The sequence below is a fragment of the Miscanthus floridulus genome, chromosome 8, assembly GCF_019320115.1.
Source record: "Miscanthus floridulus cultivar M001 chromosome 8, ASM1932011v1, whole genome shotgun sequence".
NCBI lineage: Eukaryota > Viridiplantae > Streptophyta > Magnoliopsida > Poales > Poaceae > Miscanthus > Miscanthus floridulus.
The window spans coordinates 12,651,702-12,669,012 of NC_089587.1; the positions used below are offsets into that span (position 1 = coordinate 12,651,702).

Below are 17,311 nucleotides of genomic sequence, written 5' to 3' on the forward strand. Positions count from 1 at the left end.
TGTCATAGTGTCTTTAAATTATATATTGTAATAATAATCGATAATCAAAATTTTAAAGTTTGAGCTCAAAGTTGTCCAAAGCAACAAGAATTATAGAACTCAAGGGAGCATTGATTTAGAGGTGTTTTAAGAACCACTAATTTTGAGGTATGACGGAACCATATCATAAACCTATGGATATCAATCAAGATACGTATGTAAATCTACATGTATGCTATTCTCACCAAAAAAAAAACATTACATGTATGCTAACATATTTCCTCTTTAAAATGGATTTTTCTTTACAACAAAAAGATCAGTATCTCATCGTTAATCGTTAGAACGTGAACTATCTGAATGGCCATCAATAACAGCAGGGAACTGTTGCTTCTGTAGGATTGACGGGAACGTAGGGTTGCCATTGCCACTGCTTCGTGATTTATTTGTACCCTTCTTCTGTGATGCCCCAACTTCCTTGCATGCCTTATCTAGCATCACCAAGAAATCTCTTACAATCACAAACAACCGGAAACCGTCATCTTTAGAGTCATTTCCATGGAAATATCGTATTGTTTTCTTCACTAATGATCTCAACCTCTTCTCTTCTTTCATCAAAAAATTTGTCTCGTTATCTGCACGTTCCACAAAACATTCCAATGAGCGTCGGAATCCACTCGTCTCTTCTATTGTTGCAATTTCATTCAGGAACTCCTTTGATTTCAGTAACTCTTGTCTGAGGGTTACCACAGTGGCAAACAAAGGTTCAGCATCTAGTGCGGCTACCCTCTTGACATTGTCCATCTCACCACTAAGTCCTGATACAATGCTAAGTCCACGGTTGGAGTAGTAATCGCCATCCTCTTCAAGAGATCCATTGGAAGTGTCATCTGAAGTACTACGAGTTGGACTTCTTCCACTTTCCATGGCTAACCTTGCTTCACGAACACCTTCAGACCGAATAATCTCTTTAACAACAAAGTGCAGCAATGTGGTCTTACCATCAGCACCCTTGACATCTGATAACTTCAGAAGAGTGTCAAGCTTGAATGCATTAGCACCACCACGGAAGGTCCCATCATTCAAACGGTTTCCGGTTTTGAGAACAGCTTCTAGCAACTTCAGAAAAAGGCGGTGCTTTAGTTCCCCACAAGCAGCCTACCAACAAATAGATAAAGTATAACTGTTAGTACTTGTTTTTCCCTTTTTGCAGATTTGACACAACTGTTGTAAGGTAGATTACCTCCAATTGGTGGAATGAATCCCTGAGACTTGAAGCATCTTCTTGCAAGGAGGACATGAAAAGCAAAGTGTCAACCCTCTTGAAAGCAAAAGGAGTATCAATTAGTGCCTTCATCACTTGTTCTGCAAGGCCTAGCTGCGAGAAATCCCCATTATAAAGCCTGAGCTTCTGCTCCTCCTCATCAGTTGGCTTCATTCTCAAGATTGTCTCAAGAAGCACCCTAGGAAGTTCATTCCCTTGTGAACAGGATGAGATGAAAATAATGTCAGAAAATTTGATGGCACTGTAGGAGCACCAGAACACAAGTCTATTAAGATTAAATGAGAAGTATACAAAAAGGATCCTCATCTGGGAGGCTGGTGAATCGACATGAGAGAGCCAAAAAAAGGCCACAAGAAGAAGAAGCAGAACAACTCCCAAATGCAAACAAGATACAACATCAGAAAATCAAATATTGAGGTCTCTACAGTGGACCATCTCGATAAATAAAATGCATATTCTATAAGGCTAACTGATACGTTTCTGTCTTTCAGATTCATGTTGATGGCAGTAGATAAACAAAAGTAACAGCAGAATATATATTCTGAAGCAAAAATTTTCCTTGAGTCCTCCATAAATGAAATGAGACAAGCATAAGGCACTAAAATAGAATGTCCAACATGAAGTAGATAGAAAAACCTGCCTGCTACATAGTCAAGCAAAGTTCATGTTATACACAAATGGTTAGCTTAAAAAAGGCAGTGAGTGACCAATATGTGATCATCAGCAGAGTTTCTAAAAATACACTTATAAGTGTATTGTCGTCTAAGTTCACGTAAATGTCTTGCATCTAGATTCTAGATATATATTGAAGAGGCTTTTATTCTCAATCCAATTAAGTAAGCTACAAGGGAAAATTGATAATACCTTCTTCTGAATAAACTTTAAAAAAGTTAGTGACCACTGTACAATTCATCAGCAAAATTTTCTAAAAAAACTAATTTTAAGTGTATAAAAAAAGTTAGTGACCACTGTACAATTCATCAGCAAAGTTTTCTAAAAGAAAACTCATACTTAGGTGTATGTCAACAGTGATCTAAGTCTGTGCAAATGGCTTGGCTTATAATTAAGAGATATACTTAAGGGCAATTTTTTTCTCAAATACAAGTAAGCTACATGGGCAAATCGATATCGGCTTCTTGTGAATAAACATCTACCTTCAATAAGAGCGTCATGAATGTCTTGTACCCTGATATTCATTGCCTTAAAAACAACTGCCAGGTTGCATGATTTCTTAACATTGAGAAGAGAAATGTGCTGAGATGCAGGACCCGTAGAGGGGAGTTCCTTATCCTTGAGGTTATTTCCGTTGCCACCACTATAACCAAACAATTCCTCTATCATATCCTCATTAACACTGCAAAATCAAATTGTGAAAATAAGCACTCTGCAGACAGAGTGTATTAAGAGTTTATTTATTGCTAATAGTAACACTTACTGAAAAGAACCGAATTTGATATCATGCCATGCCATTGACTGATCAGGATTAGCAAGAACTTTGTCCCAATAGAAAGGTCGAAGCTTGGCTCTTGGAGCATTAACTTCTGCTTCGGATGATTCGCTGGTCTGCTCACTGGCAGATGATCCTTCAGAACGACTTGACTCAACAGGTGACAGCTGAGCAAGTCTTGCTTTAGAACCTCTGGGAGGTCCAGGTGGGGGCAGAGGAGCCTTCTTGATTGGAGGTGGCAAAGGTGGAGGAGGTGGAGGTGGCATCGGTTTAGGAGCATCACTTGTGACATTATTCTCTGGTGTTCCTCCAATCACTTCTGAAGATGGTGTGGCATCAATTGATCTTTTAAAACAGCATGAAAAGCACTGACCCATGCTTACTCCAGAATGACTTTGATTATCCTTGTGAAGTGGACTGGCAGGAACACAGGCATCGGGTGATGAACCTGAGAACAGAACGTTGCATGTTATAGTATTATACTAAAGAAGTAAGAACAATCCATCACAGGTTGACAAAGGGATACTGTCTCACCAGGCACATTAACCAACTGCATGTGAAGAAGAGGATGATCATCTCGTTGCTCTCCGACAGAGACCTTGTTCTTGTTGCATCCACAGCAGTAGAAAATTAGAAATGCAGCAATGAACGAGAATGCCGCTGTTGGAAGAACCACGATCAAGACTAATCTAACATAGTCTTTATGCTTCTCCAGAAGTGAAACTGGAGGCACTCCCCGATGCTTCTGTGCAGGTTTACTGTGATGAGGTTGTTTGGGATTTTCATTGTTGTGAGAGCTGGAAGGCGCATATGGTGTTTCTGTAACCGATTGAGGAGACTTCACTTCATCGCCAGAGGACATGGACGGCGCAAATTCTGGAGCCATGGAAGGAGCATCTCCAATTGAGTTGTCAGCCAAATGCCGTCTCACATAGGAGTTCGAACCAAGCAACAGCTGATGGCTCTCAAGGTAGGTTGCCAGTGAAAGACTGAATTCTTGTGGAATGCCCAAATCGAAGTAGTTTGCATGGATACAATCATAGGTACTGGATAATTTTTCAGGGGAAAGAAGAGATAGAAACTCCAGAAACAGCATTGCCTTCAAAGCATTCTTTGATGACTGACTCAATAGTTCATCTGAAGCAAATTGCAGTGAATTGCCCAATATTTCCTCTGCACCAACCATGTCTGGTAAGCAAATTGACCATATTCTATCCACCTGCATCCATCCAAGAACCATCCTACATCAGTCTACCTTTGCTAATGCCTCATTTTTTTTAACGCAATAATGCCTCATTTTCTTTTTCTTTTTTTTTGAACGCAATAATGCCTCATTTTCTTGGATCTTGCAGAAGAACAAAGTTCAATAGCAAATACTCCAACCAAAAGTACCCAGAATACAGAGAAAAACAAACTGACAATTGTTTGAAAAGCCCTGTCCCTGCATTCATTTGGTAAGTGAAGTACTTCGTGAATTTTGAATCCTTTTTTTTATTTTAAGTAGCAGGTCAGCAGCTAATTTCAAAGAAACAATTTTCGAGAACGCACAAGCATGCATTCCATGAATCAATTGCTACTGTCAAATGCTACGAAGAATACTGTCTGCATGGCTTACCAGATCCCCATTCAGAAGTGGCGCTGGAAGAGAAGTATACTGTCTCCACTGCAACAAGAAACGCTCCCAGCCCTCCTCCTCTGCCCCTACTACTTCTGATGGCTTGATCAATGCTGCAGCTGCCACCAACAGCAACACGAATCCTAAACTCCTCATCACTTGTCGCCTCCTATGAGCTCATTCTTCCTCTTCCTCTCGTCCACCAAGAAAAAGAAAAAAGATGGCACTTTTTCTGGTCTTTGTGGAGTGTAACAGACGGAGATTCCTTTGGCTGCCAAACTAGCTAGATTTGTCCTTAGAGACGGCCTGGGTTTTGTGAGGAGGTTTGCTAGTGTGAAGTGTCTAGAAGAGTCAAATCCCAACGCATTGATTAGCAACAAAGACTAGTGAGCTGAAATCAAGGTCACAGATGCTTTTACTTTGAGCGTCACAAGAGTTAGGCCGGATGGCACAAGGAGTCGGCCAATGGTAGAAGTAGAAGGAAATGTTGACTTGGGCACGCGCACCTGCATCTGCCTGCACCCAAGAAATAAAAAAGAACACATTTTTTTTATATGCTGTGGTCAGAATCTCCAGTGTTGTGGACTATTGGACGGTACAGATCCAGATTCAAATGCATTCTGTGCGTCATGATTCGAGCTCTAGCTTAGCTTCGTTTCTTGAAATCTTGCCAAACATTGTAAAAAGCTTTGACGTGTTGCTGGGTCTACTCCCGTGGAGGCGTGGAAGCCATGGCCGCTCCCCCTCAAGAGAATAGAAAAACGTAGTAGTAGTAGCTTGCAAGAGGGAAAGCCAAGAAGGCGTGTCTCACACCTGTCTCTGACCAACACGCGCGCGGGGAAGAAAGCGTCGGAAGGCAGTTGAGATGCGTGGGCGGGCGGGCGGCCAGGCATCCATCCACACGTCTGACGCCTCCCCTCGGTCGGCGCCACGGTGGGGCAATAGCAGCGTGCCCCGAGGGGGCCTACGACTTGAGGCCTGGCAACCCCCGCGTGCGCGAGGCCGGCCTCCATGGACCTGCTATCCTCGCCACCGGCGATGGACGCCCGCCGCATCCATCCCTTCGCCTTCTCGCCGCGGCGCCAAGCAAACAATGAAACAATACACACACACAAGAAGGAAAAGGGAAAAATGGAAAGGAAACGAAAGGAAAGAACGAGCGGCGTGGGCCGTAGGCCCATCGGGCCCTCGGAGAAATTAGGCAAGTGGGGCCCAGTGACATGGCCGCGCTGGCTGTCCATGGCTGCGAGTGAGAGCTGGGCTGAGCTGCCGTGCCGTGCGGAGCTGGGCTGAGCTGAGCTGCCGTGCCGTGCGGAGCTGGACTGTGCAGCAGACAGGAGCGCATCTCGCCTCTCGCGGCATCTGCGCATGTGGAAGCTGTGAAGAGGAGATGCTGCAATCCTGCAACAGAAGCCGGACGAAAAAAGAAAAAGGACGGCTCCGCCCAAGGGTCAAAGGGAGGAGTCGCCGCGCCGTCGCCCGCTGGTTCGATCCTTTGCGCGAGATCGAGCTTCCCCGGGTTGGGGTTGGGGTTGGGGCTGGCGACATCTGGGATCCGTCGTCTCTCCTCGTGTTCTTCAGCAGGTGAGGATTTACTCTTGTTGCGTGTGTATGTGTGTGTTGGGCCGGGGGTGGGTGGGGGGGGGGGGGGGGGGGGGGGGGGGGGGGGGGGCCAGGGGGGCGTTGATCTGCCTGGTTGTTTAAGGGCGTAATCGTACTGTTCTGTGGTTAGTTTAGGACCTCCGAAAGGTCGTAGCTTACTGTTGCGCTGAACTAGGATTCGGAATGCTTTGTGATTTGGCCTTCAGTGGGAAGAGGAATGGAGGATTCTGTGATGCTTGCTGATGATATTTTTGCTCTGGTTTCGGATTTTGAGGTGTTAATTTTGGTAGCCTCTGCTGAATGGTTCGTTAGAGCAAACTGAAATCCTAGCACTTAGCTGTGCTGCGTGGTACGCCTCAGATGGGGTGAGCAATATGGATGTCTCTCGTCTTAATAATGCTTGGTAGCTGGTCGGAATCACAATGAAATAGGGAGATGATTCCTGATAGAACTTGTTGGATATCGATATTAGGGATACCCAAAGTAAGGAAGTTAGCGTTCACGTTGACCCCGGATGGAGCAAGACTTGTTAAAAAGTCTCGTCCGACCCCAAGGCCGTGGGCTCCGTCTTACCCGACCCTAAGGCTGCGGGCTTCGTCTCGCCCGATCTCGAGGCCGCAGGGTCTCGTCCAAGGCCACAGGCTTCGTCTCGCCCGACCCCTTGGGTGCGGGCTCCGTCTCGCCCGACACTTGGGTACGGGCTTCGACTCGCCCGACCCCTCGGGTACGGGCTCCGTCTCGCCCGACCCCAAGGACGCGGGTTCCGTCTCGTTCGACGGGGACCCATACCGCCGCCAACCAGTCCAGGTCCAAGCGTATGGGCCTGGGTCAAAACTCTAACACCAGGGAAGAGATTGGCACGCCTCGATGTAACCCGTGGCCCTGAAAGGATACCTGAGGATTCACATCAAGAACAGCGTCGGGCGTGCCGGTACTATTCTGCCTAACCCTCGTACGAACGCTGACAGGCGCGTCAGTTCACCACGACGTCCGCCGGGACGGAATGGAACGCCATGACCAGCAGATGACGCTTGCGCATGGCTCCAATGACGAACAGGGCCGTGACGTGGAGCTGTACCTGTTGACATCTACAGGATCGGCGGGACCCGCATGAAGGAGAAGGACCCGATGATCATAGAGGCATTCCTCTCTCTCTCGTTCCTCTCCTTTTCCTCCTCTGTAACCCGTGCTTTCCCTTCGCCTATAAAAGGGGAAGCAGGGCGCCCCTACCAGGGGCCGGACCACGAGAAAAACACACAGGAGCATGACACGAGCACACGGCTGAGCAGTGGTCAAGCTCTCAGCACCCATTCACTCCTTCCACCAGAGACTTGAGATCCTCTCCCTCTCTCGCCTGTTTGTAGCCCCTACTGCAAACCAAGTGCCGGTAACACGAGCAGCAGCGAACTGGACATAGGGACGTTCCGCCCGAACCAGTATAAACCCTTGTGTCCTCCGACCTTATCCGAGCCAGACACGCAAATACAAATTTACTCGTCGGTGGTCCGAAAACAACGACAGTTGGCGCGCCAGGTAGGGGCCTTTTTACCCGTCTCGACGTCCACATCAGGCCTCGGATGGCTAGTCATGGTGTCAGCTGGGTCCTGGGCGCGCACGTGCGCTTTGGGAACCTAGACTTCATCATTTCGACGGAGGAAGAGTTGGCGCAAGTTCCCGCCGTCCACCAACCTCTCCACTCCGCTGGCCTCGACGCGATCGCCGAGGCGCTTGAGGAGCTACAGCTGCACGCACCGGAGGCCCGCGCCCCTAGGAGCGACCTGCTTCTCGGGTTCGATTACGGGAGGTTGGAGCGCCACCTGGGCGCCTTCCTGGGACCCCGACCGTCCTGGGAGGACTTGGGCTGGCTCACCTTCTCGTTCGCCAACATCATGACGCAGCTTGTTGGAGGAGAGCCGCTCTCCCCGGAATACCTCATCCGGAGCGCCCCGACAACGCTCCCGTTTGGTCTGCGCAACGCCGCAGAGACCGTTGGCCACCCTGTGGCGCAACGCACGCCCTCATCCTCTACGAACGACGGGTTCGTGGCGATGACCAAACATGTCGCGGAATCTTTCCACGACCTCCTCGCGGGAGAATTGGAGCCGCCCTCCGACTCTGACTCCAGCAGGGGGAGCGATCACCCCTCGCGTGAATGTTTCATGGCAGGTACCCTCGAGGGATACATCGAAAGCATCCCTGGGGCTACCCCAGCAGACGACCTCGATGACGAGGTCGAGGGGGACACAGGGGCCCCACCTTGCCTGCGGGTAGAGCAGTTGAGGGCGCGGCACCAAGAGCTCGACGAAGCACGACTCCAGCTCGAGAAGGAACGCACAGAGCTCTAGTGAGAGATCGAGCGCCACGGAGACGGTGGGCGTGCGCGTGCGCGTGCGCGTGCCATGGCCCGTGACATGAACCGGAGGATCATCGAGGACGATGAAGTCCTCCCACGCTTCACCTAGGCAAGCCAGAACGTCGCTGCCACAGCGGCCTTATTCCGAGGGCTTCCGGAGTCCACGACACCCAAGGATCGTCGGGCCCATCGCGAGATTCGTGCGCTACTCGAGCGTGCGGCGGCGCAGCAGGGCAGGAGCTCGCTGTCCCGAGGCCGCCGTCGAAGGCCTGGACGGGACGGGGCGGCTTGATTCCGCCGGCTCTAGGGGCGTGTCCTCCCCTTCCTGCCTCGTGACATGCCACGGGAAGGGCCCCGCCTACGACGAAGGCGGGTCCTCGTCCCCGGCGGCCAGGTCATCCCACGGGATGGGCGACATGGAGTCGTCATACTCTTCTTCTTCCTCCTCTTCTTTCGACGAGCCCTGACACCGCTTCCCTCGCTGCAGCTTCGCTTGCAGCTTTGACCGTCGTTTCTTCACCTCGTCGTTCTTCTTCTTCCTTTGTTCATCCGCGACACGGTTCGCCGCCCTCACGGCCGTTGAAAGCTCTAGTTTGGTTTTGGTGAATTGATGAAACCCTAAGTGCTAACCTAGTTTATCAAGTGATCATGACATAGGTAGCACACTTCAAGTAGAGAAGCTAATGAAGATCATAGCATGACAATGGTGATGGCATGGCGATGATCAAGGGCTTAAACTTGAAATGAAGAAAGAGAAAAACAAAAAGCTCAAGGCAAAGGTATAAACCATAGGAGCTATTTTGTTTTAAGTGATCAAGACACTTAGAGAGTGCGATCACATTTAGGTTTGATAGCCGTACTATTAAGAGGGGTGAAACTCGTATCGGAATGCGGTTATCAAAGTGCCACTAGATGCTCTAACTCATTGCATATGCATTTAGGATCTAGTGGAGTGTTAACACCCTTGAAAATATTTGTGAAAATATGCTAACACATGTGCACAAGGTGTTTGTAGGGTTGAGATGGGTTTGGGTCCCTCTCTCCCTCCCGCCTCGCAAGCTCGGCGGGATTCGACGCTTTTGGAAAAATGAAATGTCTATTTTCTATTGCGCCGGATGCAAAATTCTTGGTGGTTGGCACATTGGAGCAAGGGTGAAGAAGTTAGAGTTGAAATGGAGTTGGTCGAAATGATGCTGGCGTCGGTCTACTGACCGGACGCTGGGTCACTCAGCGACCGAACGCTGAAAGGCTGCGTCCGGTCGAGCTGTCAGACGGCACAGTAGGTAGGGTTGAGCACCGGACGCTGGTCTGCGTCCGGTCAAGGTGGACCGGACGCGTCCGGTCGGAAAAACATGCCTCGGGGAGCTTACTGGAAACGACCGGACGCTGGGGCTTTAGCGTCCGGTCAGTTTTACCGGAGCGTCCGGTCAGCTTCGTAGCCGTTGGAATCTGACGAACAGCGTTTGAAGGGGATGACACGTGGCGTCCATCGGGCGACCGGACGCTAAGGGCCAGCGTCCGGTCAGTTTGACCGGAGCGTCCGGTCAGAGCGCGTTTTGCCCAATGAAGGGGTATAACGGCTCTATTTGTTGGGGGCTCTACATATAGCCCCATGGCCGGCTCAAGGGAGAACTCTTGCACATTTTCATTGACATAGCAACCTTGTGAGCCTAGCTCAAGGACTCCCACTCATCTACATCATTGATTCATCATCATAGTGAGATTGGGAGTGATCCAAGTGCATTGCTTGAGTGATTGCATCTAGAGGCACTTAGTGATCGTGTTTCGCTGCGGATTTCGCTTGTTACTCTTGGTGGTTGCCGCCACCTAGACGGCTTGGAGCAGCGAGGATCGTCGAGCGGAGGTGGTGATTGTCTCCGGCTCCGATCGTGGTGATTGTGAGGGGTTCTTGACCTTTCCCCGGCGGAGCGCCAAAAGATACTCTAGTGGATTGCTCGTGGCTTGTGTGATCCTCATCTTGTGTTGGTTGTGCGGCACCCTATTGAGGGTTTGGCGTGTGAAGCCAATTAGCGTGTGAACCTCCAAGTGAGTGAATCGCCACAACGAGGAGTAGCTTGCCGGCAAGCAAGTGAACCTCGGTAAAAATCATTGTCTTCATCATTGATTCCGAGGTGATTGGTCATCATTGTTATTCATCTTCGTGATTGATTGGTTCATTCATCTACACGGCGGTATAACCCTCTTGATCACTCTCTTTACTTTACCGCAAACTAGTTGACAAGCTCTTTAGTGTAGCTAGTTGTGAGAGCTTGCATGCTTGGTTGGTGTGGCTCTTTAGTTAGCCTTTGAGAGCACACTAACATAGGGTAGTGTCATTGATCTTGTGTGAATTGACACTATCTAAACTAGAATTGTGGTAGGTGGCTTGCATTTTGAGTAGGCTAGCGCAACACTCGCTTCGCCTCATAATTGTCTAACCATTTGGTTAAGTGTTGTTGTAGAAATTTTTATTAAGCTATTCACCCCCCCTCTAGCCATTAGGACCTTTCAGCCGTGTGCTCTAGCAGCGGCGCGACAGAATCCTGGAAGGTTAACCCCGCCGGCAGCTCGATGAAGCCCGCGTCTGGCCGCATCGCGGTATGCCCCGAGATCGGGAACATGACGTCGGCCTCCCCCGTGGCCTGCTTGACGTGCTGCGCGACCTCGCTGTCGCGAAGCAGCCCCTGGGCGAGCGTTGTCCCGTACATCGGGAGGACGCGCGCCATCAGCGGCGACATCCTCCTCGCGTGATACCCCCCGATGACGCCGGCCCCGCGGAGGCCGCGGGTCTTCAGGAACGTGATGGCCACGAGGAGGTCGCGCATCCTCTTCTTCTCCTTGATGGGCGGCCCCCACGGCCATGACAGCGGTACCTCTTCAACCAGGCGCCCGGAGAAGATCGGCAAGGGAGCGGCAGGGTCGTTCTTCATGTAGAACCAATGCGAGTGCCACCCCTTGTTGGATCTGGAGAGCTGGCAGGGCATGTACTCGGCAGCCCGCTGCCCCCGGAGGTGGATGCCCGCGCATCCCATCGACACCGGGGTCTCCCGGCCTCTCTCCTTCTTGATCAAGTCGATGGAGAAGAAATATCTCCAGAGCTCGAAGTGGGGCTCTATCCCCAGGTACCCCTCGCACATCGCGATGAAGGCCGTGATGTGCTGGATCCCGTTGGGGTTCAAGTGCTGCAGCTCGATCTGATAGTGGTATAGCAGACCCCGGAAGAACGGGAGAGGAGGAACCGTGAGTCCGCGCTCGTGGAAGAGCGTGAAGGAGACAACGTAGCCGTCGGGCGGCGCCGGCGCATCCTCGTGGCCGGAGACAAGCCACTCCGACGCATCGGTCCTCCCACGGAGAAGACCACGCTTGATGAGGCCCTCCATGCGCGCATAGGTAACATCAGAACGATACTACGAATCCATGGAGGATGGAGGTGGCTACGGAGAAGCAAAGGCGGCGGCGGATTAGCAAGCACGGCAGATCCGAATGGCGGCGGCAGAGAAACAAAGAAGGTAATGCTGTAGTTTTGGTGTGCAGGAACGCAAAGGGGGAGGCCACTATTTATAGGGCGGAGCAGGATGAGAAGGCGAACCGTCCGCCTAGATTCACGCGCCCGCTGTGCCGCGTCACGTCACCCCCCTCCGAAGATCGCGCACATGCTATCTCTGGCCGCACCCCCGAAGGATACGCCGGATGACGGTTCGACCGTTCAATGGGCCAAGAGCCGTCACAAGTAAGGTGGGATACGGAGCTGAAAACGCTCCTACGGCCCATTTAGGCCTAGGAGTTCGAAGGCTGGCCCTCCGACGGGGTCACAGCCACTCCGAGGCGCCCTTAGAGTGAGGAGTGGAAAGTGATGGGCCGACTAGCGGCCAGTACCCTGGCGCACGAGCGCCGTGGGCATCCCGGCCCACGTTCGAGTCTTGGTTGGTTCCCAGTCCATGGGTTTTTTCTCGAAGAAAGGCAACGAGCCCTCGGGACCGGTCGAACGGACCCGAGAACTATATGGATTGGCCACTGAGAATCTGGAGTCGGTCACCAGCTGACCCATGTCGGACCCCCGCGAACGGGAAGCCGGGGCCCCACTCGGACTAGCCCGTTAACAGTTCACCAAGCACCATGTTTCGTCCATCACAAAGACGAGCCGACCCTCGACCGGACCCCTGCTACGCGCGGGGGCTTGAGAAAAGTTGGACTCGCAAGGAAACCAAACGCGCGGTCGCGGTACGACGGCGGACCGATCGGATCCTAGGGGATCGGAATCAAGAAAAATATTTTCGACCTCCCGAATCCTATGGTTACATGCCCCCAAGAAGACCGATCACGACAAAAGATGAACCGCCGACCTACCAGGACACGCCGCGGGCTAAAAAAGAAGGCCAAGGTCCTCAGAGTCCTCCCGTCCGGAAAAGAATGCAAAGGAGTATTCTACTCCTCCGCAGACTCGGGGGCTACTGTCGGGTATCGATATTAGGGATACCCAAAGTAAGGAAATTAGTGCCCACACTGACTTCCCCAGATGGAGCAAGACGTATTAAAAAGTCTCGCCCGACCCCAAGGACGCGGGTTCCGTCTCGTCCGACGGGGACCCATACCGTCGTCAACCACTCTAAGTCCAAGCATATGGGCCTGGGTCAAAACTCTGACACTAGGGAAGAGACTGGCACGCCTCGATGTAACCCGTGGCCATGACGGACCATACCTGAGGATTTACATCAAGAACAGCGTCGGATGTGTCGGTGCTCTTCTGCCTAACCCTCGTACGAACACTGACCGGCACGTCAGTTCACCACGACGTCCGTCGGGACGGAATGGAACGCCATGACCGGCAGATGACGCTTGCACATGGCGCCAGTGACGAGCAGGGCCGCGACGTGGAGCCGTCCCTGATGACATCTACAGGATCGGCAGGACCCGCACGAAGGAGAAGAAGGACCCGGCGATCCTGGAGGCCTTCCTCTCTCTCGTTCCTCACCTTTTCCTCCTCTGGAACCCGTGTTTTCCCTTCACCTATAAAAGGGGAAGCAGGGCGCCCCTACCAGGGGCCGGACCACGAGAAAAACACACAGGAGCACGACACGAGCACACAGCTGAGCAGCGATTGAGCTCTCAGCACCCGTTCACTCCTTTCACCAGAGACTTGGGATCCTCTTCCTCTCTCGCCTGTTTGTAACCCCTACTGCAAACCAAGTGCTGGTAACACGAGCAGCAGCGAACTGGACGTAGGGACGTTCCGTCCGAACCAGTATAAACCATTGTGTCCTCCGAGCACACATCCGAGTCAGACGTGCAAATACAAATTTACTCGTCGGTGATCCGAAAACACCGACAGAACTAGAGCCTGCCTTGATATTTATACCAGTCTCTGATCTCCATTTGAATTAGTACTAGTTGTTGATTCCATTTGCATTACATGTTTGCCCTAATTAGATTTCCCCTTCTATGCAGTTTTCCACTGGTCATTTCAACTGAGCACCAGGAGGCTTTGCTGTTTGTGCTAAGTGATCCTATCAAGTTCTCATAGGCTGCACACTGGTACAACATTTTCCCTGTGTTTTGGGCCACAGAAGAGGGGAAATCAAGGACTTTCAATCTTGTAAGCCAGTAAGCCACGACCTTGGTGATCATAATCTGTGCCCACTTACCCTAGTCTATAAGTTGGACATTCTAAAAGTGAGGCGCATCTTGCTTTGTATAGCCTATCTGTTTCTCTGTCACTGTATATAGAGATCCATATAATGGACGAGAGGAGGACTATTTTGATGGACCGTTATGAAATCGGGAGGCAATTAGGACAAGGAAACTTTGCTAAGGTGTATTTTGCTCGCAACCTGACTGACGGGCAGTCTGTTGCAATAAAGATGATTGATAAGGACAAGATCACAAGGGTTGGGCTAATAGTGCAGATAAAGAGGGAGATCTCTATAATGAGACTGGTAAAGCATCCGAATGTTCTGCAACTTTTTGAGGTAATGGCTAGCAAGAGCAAGATTTACTTTGTATTGGAGTATGCTAAAGGTGGTGAGCTGTTCAACAAAATATCAAAGGGAAAGTTCAGCGAGGATGTCGCGAGGAGGTACTTCCACCAACTGATTAGTGCCGTGGACTACTGCCACAGCCGAGGTGTTTACCATCGTGACTTGAAGCCGGAAAACCTACTTCTAGATGAGAATGAGAACCTTAAAGTCTCTGATTTCGGTCTAAGTGCCCTAGCTGAATCCAAAAGGCACGATGGCCTCCTACATACCACCTGTGGAACTCCTGCCTATGTTGCTCCTGAAGTGCTTAGTAGGAGAGGCTACGATGGCACAAAGGCGGACATATGGTCTTGTGGAGTAATTCTTTTTGTGCTTGTGGCTGGTTACCTGCCTTTCCATGACCCAAATCTTATTGAGATGTATAGGAAGATCTCCAAAGCTGAATACAGATGTCCTCGTTCCTTTTCTGGTGAATTGAAGGACCTGCTTTTTAGAATGCTTGATCCAGATCCAAGTACTAGAATATCTATTTCAAGGATAAAGAGAAGCACTTGGTACAGAAGACCTATTGAGGTAAATGCAGCAAGGATCAAGCATGACACAACAAGAGACAAGGTGTGCAACGGTGAAGCCACAACCTCTAACTCAATAGAATGCAGTAATCCAGAGGAAAATCAAGGGTCGTCGAGCCTCCCTAACCTGAATGCATTTGACATCATTTCTCTTTCGACTGGATTTGACCTGTCTAATTTGTTCGAAGAAAAATATGGCCGGAGGGAAGAGAGGTTCACCACAAGGCAGCCAGCAGGAACAGTCTTTGCTAAGCTAAATGAACTGGCTGAGCGGTTAAAGCTCAAAATTAAGAAGAAAGAAAATGGGGTTTTGAAACTGGCTGCACCAAAGGAAGGAATAAAGGGATTTCTCGAGCTTGATGCAGAGATTTTTGAGCTTGCTCCTTCTTTCCTTCTAGTCGAGTTGAAGAAGACCAATGGTGACACCATAGAGTATCAAAGGCTCGTGAAAGAAGAAATAAGGCCTGCACTTAAGGATATGGTCTGGGCATGGCAGAGCGACCGGCACCAGCAGCGCCAGCAGTCTGTGCAAGGAGAAGGAGGGCACCAGCAGCGCGAGCAGTCTGTGCAAGGAGAGCAGCAGCAGCTGTCACCTTTGCCACCACAGCAGTAGTCACTGTTGTCATTGCGGCAGCCACAGGACTGATTGCAGACCTCCTTGATAGCACAGTGTCCAGAGCACAGGACAAGCCCCAGCTACCGCTTAACCGCTGCAGTGCTGCACTGCCAAGGTGGACCGTGGCCTCCAACAATTGTTGGTGCCACATTAGAGTAATATACTTGACTTTTCAATTTTTGAAACATGTGTTTTCGATGTAATTTTGTAACTAGTGTAAGTACAAAGCCGATTTGTCACAAGATCTTGTCATGTTGACACTACCATATTATATATATATATTTAACCATGGATCTTTTTTCCCCTTGTCGTGAGAGTGTAACCATAGTTGATCGGTGTAGATGAATCTCTTTTTGAATCCCTGCATTTCTTCTCATATATATTGTATCTGTCATGTTTGCAGTACTAGGTTTCGAGCCTGTTCGACAGGACTGAAAAATAAGCCAAAATATTGTTCCGACTAATTATTGCGAGAGGAAAATACTGTTCCGTGAGTGGGCTGGCTCAGCCAGCCGAACACCCTCTTCAGTCCTGGAAACGTGTGTTTACTACAGAGTACAGAACTACAGATACTTGCAGTCAGTGTTGATACAAATTAACGTTGATTATTCATGTAGGCACGCAGCATGACCATGTTTATCCATGGATGATTGATGTGCAGTACAATGTTTAGGAAATAGATGATGACTGATGAAGAACCTGGACCTCTTCTTATTGGTGCGAGAAACGATCTGCTTGATGTGCTGGGATGCATCTTGCAGTACAGTCTGTACTATCTGCTCGACATATCGAAGAGGATCCAGAGTTCAAACCAGCAGCGAGCCGACGACATTGTAACAATGACCTGGACGACGCCGACGCCAGCGCTGGATTGGATGGAGGCTACCTGGAGCCCAGTTGACAGTGGTACAGGGCACGCGCTACAGTCACCTGCTGCGCTCCGGCAGTTGCCCCCCGGACCCAGACCCATAGGGATCGATCATGGTCGTAGTACAACGTTTGGCGGTAGTACATATTGGGAGCGCAGACCTGCACGCCCTCTGGAAATGAGAAATCAGCAAACGCTTGCAGTACAGTTCCGTGCTCCCTGCTCGCAGGCGTCGTTATAATGATCGGTAGCGTGAGCAGAACAGTCATGGAATGGACATATGGGCATCAGATCCAAGAGAAGAGAAGCAAAAGCATCATTGAGTACAGCGTTGATGAGCCGGCCGGCCGTGCATCCCCGGCCGCCGCGGCTCACCGACGCTGCACTCAATTACGCCTTTGCTTTCTCCGGCTGGCCGGTCGGCCGACGAGTCGCTCGCGCGTGCGTCTCCCGTTGGCCGCGTGTGCAGGATAGGCGCGCGTTCATCATCAGTCATCTGGTTTGCTTTACGCGTTTATAAGCCGTACTTTTTCAGCCAACGAACAGTATTTTTCTCTCACAACAAATCAGCCAACAGTACTTTCAGCCATGACTTATCGGAGAAAATATGAGTAGCAGAGTAGGTATACATACGTGTGGTGCATAGAACGCCTTGGGTCGTCCTAGTAGGAGTAAATCTAGCATAGACTTTTGCGACCGAATTGGTTGGTACGACTATACACAACGTTATTTCGTTTATCGTCATCGATGCATAGGCTGACGTGGCGAAACCTAAACCGAATCTTCATGCTTCATCAAGAGTACTCGATCGAGCGTGCGTAGAAAGTTGAGTCCACTCTAAGATTCAGGTTACATACAAGGCTGAGCTAGATTCATGTGTGTGTGTGTTTTTGTTTAAAGTGGTGCCCCCCATGCTAAATGGTGAAGATTCGGCTCAAGAAACTTTAGTACGTGGCATATGAACTGAGTTATCCACTGGAGATGCCTTAGCGAAAAAAGAAA

At 50.2% G+C, this 17,311-nt stretch overlaps 2 protein-coding genes across 3 annotated transcripts; one reads left to right on the forward strand and one right to left on the reverse strand.

Annotated features, from left to right (window-relative positions):
* Nucleotides 1-164: 164 nt before the first annotated feature.
* On the reverse strand, nt 165-5,411 carry LOC136475753 (formin-like protein 10). Its single transcript, XM_066473343.1, has 7 exons — nt 5,137-5,411; nt 4,324-4,839; nt 3,243-3,927; nt 2,697-3,156; nt 2,416-2,615; nt 1,220-1,455; nt 165-1,134 (listed from the first exon to the last, which is right to left on the reverse strand). The coding sequence occupies exons 2-7, from the start codon at nt 4,477-4,479 to the stop codon at nt 310-312; spliced, it is 2,562 nt and encodes an 853-aa protein (XP_066329440.1). The 5' UTR covers nt 4,480-4,839; nt 5,137-5,411; the 3' UTR covers nt 165-309.
* Nucleotides 5,412-5,734: 323 nt separating this feature from the next.
* LOC136475754 (CBL-interacting protein kinase 26-like) lies at nt 5,735-15,747 on the forward strand. Of its 2 annotated transcripts, none has more exons than XM_066473344.1 (2): nt 5,735-5,907; nt 13,724-15,747. In XM_066473344.1, the coding sequence occupies exon 2, from the start codon at nt 14,014-14,016 to the stop codon at nt 15,436-15,438; it is 1,425 nt and encodes a 474-aa protein (XP_066329441.1). In that variant the 5' UTR covers nt 5,735-5,907; nt 13,724-14,013; the 3' UTR covers nt 15,439-15,747. The 2 variants fall into 2 exon arrangements, with proteins under 2 accessions (XP_066329441.1, XP_066329442.1); XM_066473345.1 differs by lacking the exon at nt 5,735-5,907 and adding an exon at nt 6,013-10,470.
* The last annotated feature ends 1,564 nt before the right edge of the window (nt 15,748-17,311 follow it).